General features: G+C 33.6%; 1 protein-coding gene across 1 annotated transcript; it reads right to left on the reverse strand.

Moving 5' to 3' along the window:
• Positions 1-1,893: 1,893 nt before the first annotated feature.
• On the reverse strand, positions 1,894-10,835 carry LOC149630447 (uncharacterized). Its single transcript, XM_089851317.1, has 9 exons — positions 10,827-10,835; positions 10,539-10,636; positions 10,350-10,443; positions 8,584-8,748; positions 6,890-7,028; positions 6,609-6,826; positions 3,071-3,357; positions 2,777-2,989; positions 1,894-1,954 (listed from the first exon to the last, which is right to left on the reverse strand). The coding sequence occupies exons 1-9, from the start codon at positions 10,833-10,835 to the stop codon at positions 1,894-1,896; spliced, it is 1,284 nt and encodes a 427-aa protein (XP_089707443.1).
• Positions 10,836-14,274: the final 3,439 nt, after the last annotated feature.

Genomic DNA, 14,274 nt, shown 5'->3' on the forward strand with positions numbered 1-14,274 from the left:
TGCCACGTAAATTTTGATGGTAAAAAGGAAGGGCGTTACGCGATTAAAATTATGTTTCAAATCTCAAAGTTATTTTAATTTTAAAATCACTTGGAGGTATTTCCTGGATGTTTAACCATGCAGATAGGTCTTATAATTAGTAGAAGAATCTATAAAAAATTACTTGATTCTCCTCTCCAGTCTCCCTTTAAGAGGTACTAAAATTACAGATTTGTCCCTTTAATCAACTCATGATCTGTAAATGTAAATTGAATATAATAATGCGATTTACAATTTTGCCACCCTTATGAAAATTTATTCACATTTCGCCTCTAAGTACGAATGAATTTTCGTAAGGTATCAAATTTTGTAAATTACATCAACCATATAAAGGAATTAGCGGTGGAGTCGTGAATCTGATCATAATGTAATAACTATAGGTATAATTAGTAATTTGAGGTTTTTTATTACAGATGTATAGCAAGGATTAGTCCTGAAAACCCGAAGGAGGAAGTAAACGTTAAAATTTTGTTCTTAATCAACAAAGTTTTCCAGTTTGAATGGCTAGTGTAAAAGTGAGTTAAGTGAAGTTCGTAGTCTTTACAAACCTCTTTGGTTGTTTGAAAACTTAGTGAAAGATAACTCTTTTTTATCCTTTCTTAAAAAATGTAAACCTTATAAAAATAAAACTAAATTGACATGTTTAACCTACGTGTGAATTATATTTTAGCTTACTTAGTTTTAAATTAAAATCAGCTAATATGGCTTTCAGGAAATAATGAAATTTTCTAATTTTTTGTAGTTATATACGCTACACTCAATTTTTTTTATCCGTAAAAGTATTGATTTTATCGCAGACGTAACGGTACAATTCACGGTGGTTTCTGTGAAAAACACAGATTCTTAACGCAGACCGTAACAACTGACAGATATTTAATGCAGGCTTTAAATGTTGAAAGTACAGTTTTTTCTGTATAACTTGTAGATTTTTAACGCTGATCATATTTGTTAAAATAACAGATTTTTAAGGAAGACCGTAACTTTAAAATTTGCAGTTTTTTCTGTACAAATGACAGATATTTAACGCAGACCATTACTGTTACATTTATTTTTATTCAGTTAACATAACAGATAGTTAACGCAGACTTTAAATGTTAAAAGAACAGTTTTTTCTGTAAAAACAACTGATTGTTTAAGAAAACCATAACTGTAAACTTTGCAGTTTTTTCTGTAACTACAACAAATTTTTAACGCAGACTATGACTGTTAAAGACACAGTAGTTTTCTGTAAAAATAACACATTTTTAAAGCAGTTATTGTCTGGATAAAGTACAGATTGTGAAAGCAGTTATTGTCTGTAAAAAATACAGATTTTGAAAGCAGTTATTGTCTGTAAGGAATACAGATTTTGAAACTAGTTATTGTCTGTAAGAAATACAGATTTTGAAACTAGTTATTGTCTGTAAGAAATACAGATTTTGAAAGCAGTTATTTTCTGTAAAAAATACAGATTTTGAAAGGAGTTATTTCCTGTAAAAAATTCATGTTTTTAAAGCAGACTACTACTGCAAAATTAGCAGTTATTGCTGACAACATTACAGATTATCGTTGCAGATCAAAACTGTATAATTGACAATTTTTCCCGTAAAAATTACAGATTTATATTTTACAACTTAACAGAACATTTCTGTTCTTAGCAATAACGAAACATCTGTTAATACTACTTATTTTTTCTGAAAAATCAATGGGCAGACTTATCTGTACAATTTACATTAGTTTTCAGGCATCACGTGCTGCCAGAAGATTTCTGTAATTTTTACAGAACTATTTTCTCTCAGTGTAGCGCTGTTAAATTAGCTTTTCAACCATATTTGGGAAACGTAAAAATTTAAAATTTGAAAACTGCACTGCAATTTACAAAAATATCGTCTTTTGGTCGCACAATTTGTTCTCACGAAGTAGCCAAAAGATGCAACTGCGGAATAAAGTTAAAGGATGGGTAGTTCAAGGTTTATACAAGTTAAAGGATGGTATCTGTAACTGCCTTTCAATTTACTGTTTGTTCCTGTAGTTGAAGTGCAAATTTACCATTAAATATTGGCTTACACAGTATTGGATATAAAAGGAAAAGTTTCGGTCCTTGGCACAAACTCTCCAAAATTTGCTGGTTATATTTATGTAATGGAAATGCCCAACTTTTATGAATGTGACTAATTGATGTACAAAATATGTAATATAGCCATTTCAATTTTTTAAATTATCTTTTTAACCCAAATACTATTGATAAAAATAAATATTTAAAATTTATTTGTTAATTGCTCTTGAGAAAAATAAATTTTGATTCTTAAGAGTGTTAAAAATAAAGAATCTTTTTCAGCATTTTAAACAAATTTAATTTGAAAAACATTGCTTAGAGTGCTTCTTGGAAATTTAAAGAGAAAAGGTTTTTCTTTAGCACACTCTAGGCACTCTTTAGAGCTCTACAGGACTTCATAGAGTTTTTTTAGAATGTTTTTGTAAGGAATTAACTTACATAGTATTCTACATTTCATAAAATATGTGGGCAACCTAAAACGCGCAAATACTTTCTTAACACCCAGCTATTTCACACTTATCGAAGAATTGAAAATTTATCTCTAGTAGCGGTGGAAGAAATTTTGCAGAGTTTAAATTGGCCCGTAAATAATATTGGAACGTGTACAAATCCATTTTTATTTGAACTTGATGTTTGGAATGATTACTTCTGTGTATTATTTATGTGTTTGTAATATTTTCTTTTTTAACACTCTTCAGTTACTTTTTGTTACCAATTGAGTGTAAACCTTCGATGCAAATTGAAATCAAAGTAAATGTGAACCCAAGTCCCAATATGCATAGTGGAACGAAAAAACTCTTCAAGTGTAGTTGAACAACTTCGTTTTCTGTAGTCTTCAGAAAACATCTCTCTCCCGTCCAGAAAGCCTCTTTCAAGGATTTAAATGTTACTCCACTTTCAAAAAGCTGGTAACAACTGTGAATAGACAAATCTGCATTATTGTGTTCAACTGAAGTGAACGAACCGGGTTCTTAAAAATTTAAAAGAAACGTTTACCATTTTTTAAATATATTGGCGTAGGAAGAGTTGAATCCTCTTCGGATGGGAAAAGCCAACTTTGTCTTATATACGGACTTTGATAAACAGAATCTATCTGGATCCTCAGTGCAAGAACTTAGCTGCTCAAAACCATCTTTAATTAAGAGTTCGGGCATGAACAGAAATTGTTTTTCATTATAGACTTCTTCTAAAGAATTTTGGATGTCCAAATCACTAAATGGAATAATTCCTTTGCTCTTCATAGATAGTTCCCACAGCTTTCGAATATCAGAATCCGTCGATCCCTATGTCGACGAAAAATATAAATCGAAAACTCTAAATATATTTTCTGATTTCGTTATTATTTTTATAAATATAAAGTTTGCTATACATCAGTTAAATCGAGGTATTCAAGTGGATTTTAAGATAAGCTGAAGCGCTTTGTAACAGGGTTAAAAAACCCGGCCCTTTTTAAAAATACCAGCCTAACGGGTTTTATTGGGGTTTTCTATGCTTTACTGGGTACTAGGTTTTTTATCTCTAGCTGCTAGCAGCTGCGTGCATGGTTGAAATTCATTAAAAAGTAATTGCTTAATAAAAGTCTAAAAATGTTTCATAAAAAATAATAAATAATATTGAATGGTACTTTTGAAGTTGAAACTACAAATATGTTTAAAATGAAATTATTCTAGCATTCAAATTTGTCATAATTGAAGATCTTAGTAATGGTTTTATTAAGTTTTTTATGGTGGGTAAAACCCAATTAAACCCGCAGTTTTTATTTGGGCTGGTTTTTTAGCCACATCGTAGTATACGATGAGGCTCTTAGTTTGAGACGAGTCGTAATAGTAGTAGTAGTACTAGTAGTAGTGGCCGGGGTTGTCGCTTTCGTTATCGTTAGATTTTAGTTTAAAAGGAACTCACACCAATAGGGGTAGCTGAGCTCTGTTAGAGATTTTATTTTAATTAAAATTTTTTCACATCGTACCCGGGAATTGAACCCGGGTCGCAGGCACAGCAGTAAGACACGCTACCATTAAGCCTTAGAGACTCGATAAAACATTCGAGTTTTCATTTTTAGTTTATCTCTAAAGTGTCGGGGATAGGGGGAGGGTACCTCTCTATCTGTATGGTCGGATACTTTTGAATTTTTATCTGAGGGGTCGGACAGTTCTGATTTTTTTTGGGTTTTATTTGTGTGCTAATTAAATAGATAACGATGTGGCTGCTATTACAAGCCCTTGGCCGACTTGTTTTAATTGGAACCCTGGTTGGTTGTTGACTAAAAGTCGTTTTCACAATCAAAGATGTTCAACTACAAATCTGAGTTCCTTTGGCTAGAGGGTCTTAGCGTCAACCTGTATTTTTTGAGAGGTTAGCCTCAAATTATCTTTGTTAGGAAATGAGAATTAAGGTACCTTGTAGTTATTCGAAATTATTAGCTTTGAATTGTAGTAACGCATAATGGGCTTACTTGAAATTGAGTAATATTCAATTTGCTAGCTTTAAACAAAGAAATATTCAATTTGCTTACATAAAATAATTAAACATATTCTTTTTCTCTACCTGTTTTATATAAAAATATCGTTAATACTAATCTTTAGTATATCATGCTATCTAAAATTTCAAATGTTGCTAATTCCCGTTTTTACCTCTCCGAGTGACGATGACGTCACGGAGAGGTTTTACACTGGACGTGTCTGTGTGTGTGTGTGTGTCTGTCTGTCTGTCTGTCTGTCTGTGTGGATGTGTGTCTGTCAGACCCCACGTGACCGCGTTCGCAGTTTCCAAATCGGAGCAAACGTGTTCGCCATTTCCGAACTGCTTTCACAGTCACGGAAATGGCTCCTCTACTTGAGTTCTCACACCAGCATCTTCTGGTCTTTGTCCATCCCACACGAACACCAGTCTGTACTTACTGGCTTCTAATAACCACCATCTTTTGGTCTTCGTCCATCCCACATGGACACCAGTCTGTACATACTGGCTTCTAAACACCACCATCTACTGGTCTTCCATCTATTCCACATAGACACCAATCTGTCTCATTGGCTTCTACTCCATTATCATCGTTTGATTTTAGGATATACGCGGCGATCAGCTAGGGTTACGAGAAACGTCTAGCCTCCCTAAGGTGGGATCTCCACCAAAGGTTTTCGCAATTGCGCTTTTTCCTTACTATTATAATGGAAACGAATCGTATATATACCCCAAAATTTGAAGAAAGCGGGCAAGATGGGTACCCTTCACTTTAAACGTCAATATTAGCAAAGTTTGAGATGATAATAGGTATAACTTTATTTTAAACGATTTAACTATTATTAATGTTAATTATTGAAGATTAAAATAATTAAAAATTATTATATTTATTTAAATATTAAAGATAATCTTGTTTCTCAACTCAAAATTAATACGGAAAGAGTTAAAAAGCAGTCTATGTTTTTGTCTGTGTGTGTCCGTCCATTGTTACACTAGTGCGTCGCGTTAGCAGTTAGCCTTGTGTTGATGTGTTAAGAAATCATACAGAACCTTAATATTCCCTTTTTCCATAATATAAAGTGAATATGTGGAAGTATTTTTCGTAATTATGATGCATTTAGTACTTTTGTAGCTTTAAAGCTCTGTTTCATTTTGATATTCCAAAGATTTTTTTTAATATTGTTATTTGAAATGGCTGTTTATATATTACTTAAGCTATACTACATCTGTATATAGAATAATCCTTGGTTTAGTGATTTCGTGATGAAAGCTAAGACCGGCGGGTATATCAAGTATTATCCACAATAGGCTTAGTGAAACAAAGAGTAAATAATTGAGGCCCAAGGTGTAGTAAACTTTGGGTTTTGATTTTCGTGTCTGAAATGAAGAGACATTAACGGTTCAGAGTGAGCCGAAAGTTAAATACACTTTTGAATAATCAGGTTAAGATTTTATAATAGAAGAAAAGATCATGGTGGCAATTAGAATAGTAAAAGGGCTAACGGTAAACGGGTAGTAGCTACAGACTTTTTATTCTCTTTATGGTATGCATTGACTATTAGTGCGTCTAGCTACAATTTAGCTTTGGTGTTATTTAACGTTAACATTCATGTTGGCAAACTAAGAATATTGTTGAGGTGAGACGAGACGATAGTGTTTACACTGCAAACCAGTTGTGAATGTAGCTATCAGAATATACGGTAAACAGCTGAAGCGTAGACTTCATTTCCTGATCTTTTCCCCATTGACTGATTTCCATGTGTCCAAGATTTATCCTTATTGGATGTAAAATGTCGTCTGCTTTACTGTATTATTCGCTATGCTTGGAATACTGCTTCAATATTTCGTAAATTTTTACTTCAAAAAAGAGAAATAATTCCATATCTAGGTAAATAAGTTTGTAGTAGTAGACCTCTTGACTCGGAGAGGTAATATTTTGGTTTTCCCAACTTGTGTTTTATCACGTTACGGTTTCTAATTAATCATTTCCAAACGTTTACATGGGAGAGATAGGTTCGTTTTAACATATAAATGAAAACAACGTGGTGCAACAAAAGACAAAAATGTATTCATTTACCTCAAGGTACGTTTCGAGGGATGTGCTCTTGTGCACAATGACCCGACGTGTTGGAAATTCCAGCATATCTTTCACTGTTTGTATTTGACATGGTTTCTCTGATAATGTCAATTTGGCGAGAAGACATCCAGTATACGAAGATGCGATCCAAAATGAAAATAGCAACCATCCAACTATCATAATCCTCTCACAATCTCTGTTTACCGACACGTTTATACCTGTCATTTTTATTTAATGTATAATAAGTAGTTTTATCGAAGCAGGGCCTTATTTGTACTTACCCTGAAATAAGAGAGCTTGAATATTTTCAAAGATATTTTTCATGCATAGTCGACCCCAGTAATTTTTCCCAATACATTTCTCCATCAATGTACGAGCCATGAGAAAGAATAAAAACGACTCAAATAAAAATATCCAAACCTAAAAATAGAATTAGTGAAATTTAATTAATGCTGAAGAAACTACGTCCTAATCAAATGAACAATAATAGATGATGTCTAGTTTCAAGCTCGTATTTTGAAAAAAAAGAGTTCGAAAATTAATAGCTTTCACCAAAGATTTGGTGTCGTCGTTCAGATCCTGGCTAATCCTGTACCTCATTAACTGCCAGCTCGAATACTAAAAGAGGGTCGTCATAATTTTGTTCAAAAAGCTTATCTCAATATTATTATTCCTATGCATAGCTTAGGACTTTCGTATTTTGGTTTCGTTTTGATCATTCACAAGCAGATTAAGAGTTCGTTCACCGCGCTTATCGATGCAATAAAAAAATTGTTTTGTTGGTATTAAATTTTGACGTGGTGGTTATTAATTTTGAGAATGAGGTAAGTCATGAAAAGGTTCTGTTCTAGACGTAATCGTCGTTGTGTTTTTTTTACACCCCTAGAGACCGGTTTTTCAGTTTGGAGCTAACGTTTTCGACATTTCGAACCACATTTACAGGACACTGAATTTTGGAAGATATAATTTCACTATGTTACTCTTCTTAAGCCCAATAAATTATTATTGCACATTTTTGCTCATCTGCCTTGTTCTTCGTTCATTGAACAGAGACACCAATTTCTGAACATTAAATTCTAACATAGTCTTCTATATTTGTCCATTTCACATAGACATCAATGTGTATGAAGTGGCTCCTAACACCACCATCTTGTCCCTTGTCTTGTTCTATCCCACATAGACACCAATCTGTACTTCTAACACCACCATCTCCTGGTCTATGCCTTCACACATAGACACAAATCATTACGTATTGGCTTCTAACACTACCATCTTTCGTCCTTTATTTTTATCTTTCTCATATATATATTAATTTCTACTTATTGACATCTATCAACCTTATCTTCTGGTCTATGATTTTGTCTTCGCCACAGACACCAATCTGTATTTATTGGCTTCTACCAAATTTTCAAGCAGATTTAGAAAAATTTGGGAAAAAGTATAAAATAGGCGCTATTCCTCTTAAAGTTATAACCCTGCAAGGAAAACATCACAAATAAAACGGACCCATTTTGTAGGAAGTATCATCCGCTTTTAATTGAGTGAAGGTGGAATTATCGGTATGTAGATCCAAAGACGTTAGGTAGGATTTTAGTTTACCAGTCCATCAAAAATCGCTTAATTGAACCACATCCAACGTCTTTGGAAGTTAGAAACCGTTTCCTTCCATTTTATTTCATGGATATCAATATATTTATTATATCATAAGTCCAAGGAATTAGAGAAAGTAGAGAGAACGATTCAACGATTTAAGCTTCGTTAGACCATTATAGTAACTTAAATATATAGGAATATTAATGCTTAAGTATTTCGACACGAGTCAGTGATTATATAATTAGTCTTTCTCTCGAATCGGAGAGGTAATATTTTAGTTTTCTCAACTTCTTTTATTTAAATTTGCAATCCGCACTAATGAATTGTAGTCAAGCCAACGCACGTATAATATTTCGTAATCGAAGTGATTATCTTTGCTTACCGTGGAATCAAATATTGAAATCGTGGCGACGAGGTATGCGTGAGAAGAAATTGGCTTCCCGGAACTTAAATATATCCAATTATCTTCAGTTACGACAGGAGTGAAGTCGAGGTATTTAAAATTTTCGTACATGATGGGTTGCAGATTAAAAGCAAAATCCGATTCCTAATTTAAAAAAGTGATAAATTGTATTTCTAACAAATCTAGGGTCGTCTGTGTTTGCCTTCTGCATATTCTAAGGGAGAGGTACCTCCCATAGATAAGACTTCATTCTGGGTTAAATGAATTAGGATAGTTTTTTGATTGGATATAACGATTATCATACTGTGTCTGCTTCTTTGAAAAAATTCATCAAAACCATATTCCGGACTCCTAATGTGTGGTTAAGTTATCTAAGGGTAGTTTTAGAATTCGTAAAATAAATATGACCTTTCGGTGAAAAGACTAAATTTTCGCGAACAGATAACCTAAAAGTTTTTTCAAAGTGAGGGAAAAAGAAACGTTACTAAAGAAAATTACTCGTTCACTACGCCTGGGAACGAACATAAAGATCCAACGTCAGGGTAAAGCCTTTGCATAGTTTCATTAGTTTAAGTATTACTTTTTATAATTTTAAAAATATACTTTGACTTGAACTTACAAAATTTTATCATGGTAAAGTCAGTGAGAAAAACAGTAATGGACTATATCGAAATCGAGATGTATGATCATTAAACAATAATGACAAGTGTTTCCCAACATTGCCACTAAACGCTCTTTTTTTCCCGATTATGGTAGTGCAGGTTTTAAAAATGCAATATAATCTTAAATAAAATCAAGATTGAAGGAAAAGAACTGTTTTAGTAGATAAAGCTAAGGATAAGTGAACAAAATAGAATGACTTAAGTCCAGACATTAAAAATTTTCACTATACAAACAATATCAATTATTTGAAAATTTGGTAATCTTCGATTTTTTTCACCAAATTTCCATTTTTCCAAATTAATTATTCATGTAATTTTTAAATTATTGTTGAAGCATTGCTATAAATCAAACAAAAGTGACATCGTTTACATTTAGCGTCAGCATAACAATTGTAGTTCTTGGTAGAAAAGTTTGACGATTGGGGATAGGATAAGGGCTTTAAGACGTCTATTTAATCTATTGTTCGATTTAAATAGTCTTGATAATTGAAATTAAGTCCAACAATGAAAGAGATACACGGCCCGCCGTTTATCCGTGTCCACTTATTTGTTTCGCTACTCTCTAGTGTATTCATCAATCCAATTATAACCGTTCTCGAATTCCTCAAGCTGACGCCAAAGTTAATTAAACCACAACTTTTATAAAATTTTAAAATAGATTTTTATATCATTTTGAATTGTCGACACAAATAGTGGGAGGTAATGCAAACATATCCGAATAAGCCAGTCGTGGAACAAAATACAATGGAAAGGGTATAATATGAATTTTTTGATGCGAACTTTTCTAATATTAAGAACTGAAGATCAACTTAATACTCTGCCCTATCATGTTTGTTTTCAAAAATAGTGCATAATTTTATGATTACAATAATTCGTGCAAATGCAATTTTGGTTAAAAAAAATTAGACAGGCAATTTTTCTAAAATAACTTATTGAAATTTTTAATATCTGGGTCTTCAGTCATTACATTTTTTCTTATCTTTTGCTTTTTCTAGTCTTAGCCCAAAAGATCTTTATTTCTATACACACACTGTTTTTTTACGCCAAAAAAAATTAATTGAAAATTGTTGTTCTTGAACTCACATTTTTCACCAACATTCCGAGAAGACCAGTACCATTTCCTGGACCATAAATTTTACCAAAATCCACTATGTTTTCTGTTAGTTTACCGGTATAGCTAAAAACATTTAGAAAAACGTAGGTGAATTTATTGACAGTGTTTCTAAATCAATCATGAAGCGTTTTTAAAAATATTTTAAATCTATGTGTCACTTTGACTTCATTTTCTTCAAAGTTTCATCGGCGATGACGGTGTAGTGACCTTCCATTTTCAAAGGGTTTAAATTGTAGTACAAACCATACAACGGAATCTGAAATTAGAGTCTTTAATAAAACCAAGAAATTGGCACTATTATTCGCTTATAATAAATGGCTAACATCTACGATTTATGAGAGTTTAAAAAAAAATTAGTCCTATAACGCCTTGTTTCAATGCAAAGTACCAATGAACGGGCCATATTTGAATATTTATTTTAACCAAAACAAGCGGCTTAGTCTTACCACACTCATCTTACTTCAGAGGTGTTTGGACTAACTAAAAATTATTCTTACCTCAGTAGCACAATATCTAATGGTCTCCATTGCTTCCAAATCTGGTATAAGAAAAGAAACTGGCTTAGTTTAAAGGAAAAAAGTCAGAGATAAATATATCTAATAAGGTCTCAAATATTTATGGTCCATTTAGAATTTTATACGAAACTTGCATCTTTAAAGTAAAGTCTTATTACCTAATCTTATTACACAAAACTATGGAAAATAAGCTAGGCAGTTTTAAGATTTACTGATCAACACGTGTCATTGTCAGTTGGTATCGGTGCAGTCGCATCTAATCACTCGATTTCAAATCAACAATAGCGAATTTCGTAATTGGCTACAGAATCTAGGTAATAATGACTCAGCACCCCATCTCTTCGAAGCGTTTAAACATTTAAAAATAATGCAAATCTATTTCCAAAGTTGCGTAATAGGCATTCAACCCTTACAGAAGAAATTCACAAATAATGAGCAGAGCGAGAAAAATTTCATTTCCTCTTAAAGATACTTTGAATTATTTAGGTTATATCCGTAGGTAGACCTGTATTTTCTAAGAAAAATTATCTTAAAATAAAACATAAAATTATTTCTCTATTGGCGCAATAAACAATCTAGTTTTGATTTTTCTCTTAGTTGAAAATGATTAATTTTTACTTATCAATGCAGAAAATTCACATGGTAAATATAATGCCATATTAAATTGACTGTGTTAAATCTGGCAATTGCGAACTTTTTTAAAAAAATCTATATTAAATGAGGTGTGACTTCGTATACGGGGCCGTGGCAAGCGTATTCTCAAAATATTGACTGAAACATTAAGTTCCAACAGCACGAATGCAAAGAAACTACCATGAAAACCATTCCCTATTGAAATTCAATCAATAAATTTCCTTTTTCATTTAAGGGAAACAAATGTTAGACTCCCCTTGTACAAAACCGCGTGGAAAGGTCGTTAAAACAAGATGCCCAGACAGGCCATATTAAAAGCCACAACGTTCTTGCTTTTCCGCTGGCTCCATGGTACGAGAAGGGAATTCATTCGAAATTGATAAATTCTATATATATAAAACGTGGATTAGGGCTTGGCGGGTTTAAACCCCGGCTCCTACAAGAAAAACATTTGTTCATTCTGTTATGTCATACCGCGACACCTATGACTAGTAAAGACAACTAAATAGCGGGAAGCTCGAATTTTATAAGTATAAACTCTCAAGTCACTCGATATTCAGTCACCAAGCAATCCAGCAGCAGTCACTTGCTAAAAGAGCAGATAGAAACAAATTTCAAATTTTTTTTATATGCGTGAATTTTTTTTCTTCTAGCACAGCAATCGAATCCGGCATCTCAGGGTCCGAGCCTGACGCCAGCTAACTCTACGTGTTAATTTGCGTAAATAAGAACCAAGAGCAGAGAGTATGCGCAGGAGAGAGGCGTAATGATCTCTTTCCTTTTCCCGACGTGTGGTAGCTGAATATTGTATCCGGTAAGTGCTGGCCAGGAGCGGAAGACCAGAGTGATAGTAAAGACTTCCCCTTCCATGAGGTGTTTTTTCCGGCAATTTACTTTTTTGCTCTCACTTAGTATGATATTAAAAGCATATAATCAGCCTCATCGTACTCAAGGTGAAATTAACGTATCAATTTAAAACATCTTAAAGTTAAGGGGTAGTAAACCTTTTTCTAGTACGACGAAAAAACACCATATGACACTGATTTTAATAACAATGGTCTTAGTTTTTGTGGGGGTGAAAATAGATTTAGCATGAATTTTTCCCATGATGTTGAGTTTAAATATGATTCTCCGGGTTGCTTAATATAATTTTTGCTCTTTCGGTGATACCCCTGAAAAGCAAACCCTCTTAAATGTACCCCATTCCTCAGAACAGAAACTGCCGCCGGGAAGAGGGTATTTTTTTAGCTGAGAAATGCTGTAGTGACGGTAGGGCGGGCCAGGGGCGTCGATCATGTTGGGGCAGTGGGGGCCTGAGCCCCCACGGGAAAAAATGAGAGGGGGCTCAGCCCCCTCTGGGAAGCTGCGTTTAATTTGAGTGCCACTGTGAGTCGGCATAGACTGGTCCCCCACGCTCACTCTTTTTACCCTATAAGGAAAATATAAATGGCCTTTTGTTGTTGAAATAATTGACTTATTTTAGTCTATTTCACTATTTACGATTAGGTCTGTATTTATATCAATAGAAAATATATATCCTAAATTCCCCATAAACATTTTCTACTATATATGGATGTAGGAAGATTATATTCAGAACGGAGGTGCGCAAATGTTTTCGGGGTGAATCTTTTAATACCAACCACTTGGCATCGCTTAGAAACGCCAATCAGTGACTGCAAATAGGAGGTTGGAGCGACGGAATTCTCCAGGTGTTGATCCGCCTCCAGCCAAACAGACTCTTTTTATATTGCATGGAGCCCAGCGGTCCTATATTTTCTGTCCCATATTATCTTAAAATTTCATGAAAGTTCCTATTATATCCTATACTCTTGACTTAGTCTTATATCCTATGCTCTTGACTTAGTCTTATATCAGATGCTCTTGACTTAGTCTTATATCCTATGCTCTTGACTTAGTCTTATATCCTATACTCTTGACATAGTCGGAGTTTACGTATAGTTAATTGCCAATTTGTCAAAACTTAACTCTTTCATCAAGATAAAATTTAAAGACAGCGAAATTGCGAAGCTCGCTTCGCTCGCTCTGGAATTTGTACACATAGTATTTTCATTAAGTTTTTTTTCGAAGTAAAATCTGATTATTTTTTTTTTGAGACTTTTTTACACAGTTCAGAACCAAAATACTAGGTTTATATAAGAGGATTTTTAGTACTATATTTCCCATAAAACACCCTTTTTCTAGCACAAAATCCCATATTTCATATTTTCCTATAAGGAATTAAAAATTTTGGCTTAGCTCCCTGGTGTTGCCTTGGGCCCCAGCCCCCCCTGGGTAAAAAAAATGATCAACGCCCCTGGGGCGGGCGAAGATCTACAGTCGATAAGACACTTAAAATCGACTTTATAGTCTTGCAAGCGACCCAGATAATATCGTGCACTACGGTGACAATACGCCATTTTAAAAAGTCCCCTAACAAAATGTGTAGTGGGCGTACAGAAATGAAGGCCCACAAAACTTTCTGTTCACCTTTTATTTCGGAAAACAATCTGAATACTCTTTTGATAGATTACCTCAGTATCAAAGAGTTTATAAAGAAGAGGTGTAAAAGTTAACAGCTTTGGCAAAGCATTATAGGAGTTTTTTATAAAAATTATTTTAATTCCAATATCCGGAGGCAGAGAAGATGCGCGTGCCTATTGGGTGAATAAAATTTAAAAAGCGAGAACTTTCATACGAGCCTTCTACTCCTCTACTTAATAAACTCTTAGTTAACAAAGGAATGATT

The sequence above is a fragment of the Phalangium opilio genome, unplaced genomic scaffold (assembly GCF_054372755.1).
Source record: "Phalangium opilio isolate 3A_F unplaced genomic scaffold, DU_Popi_V2 ptg000103l_1, whole genome shotgun sequence".
In the NCBI taxonomy this organism is placed as follows: Eukaryota; Metazoa; Arthropoda; class Arachnida; order Opiliones; family Phalangiidae; genus Phalangium; species Phalangium opilio.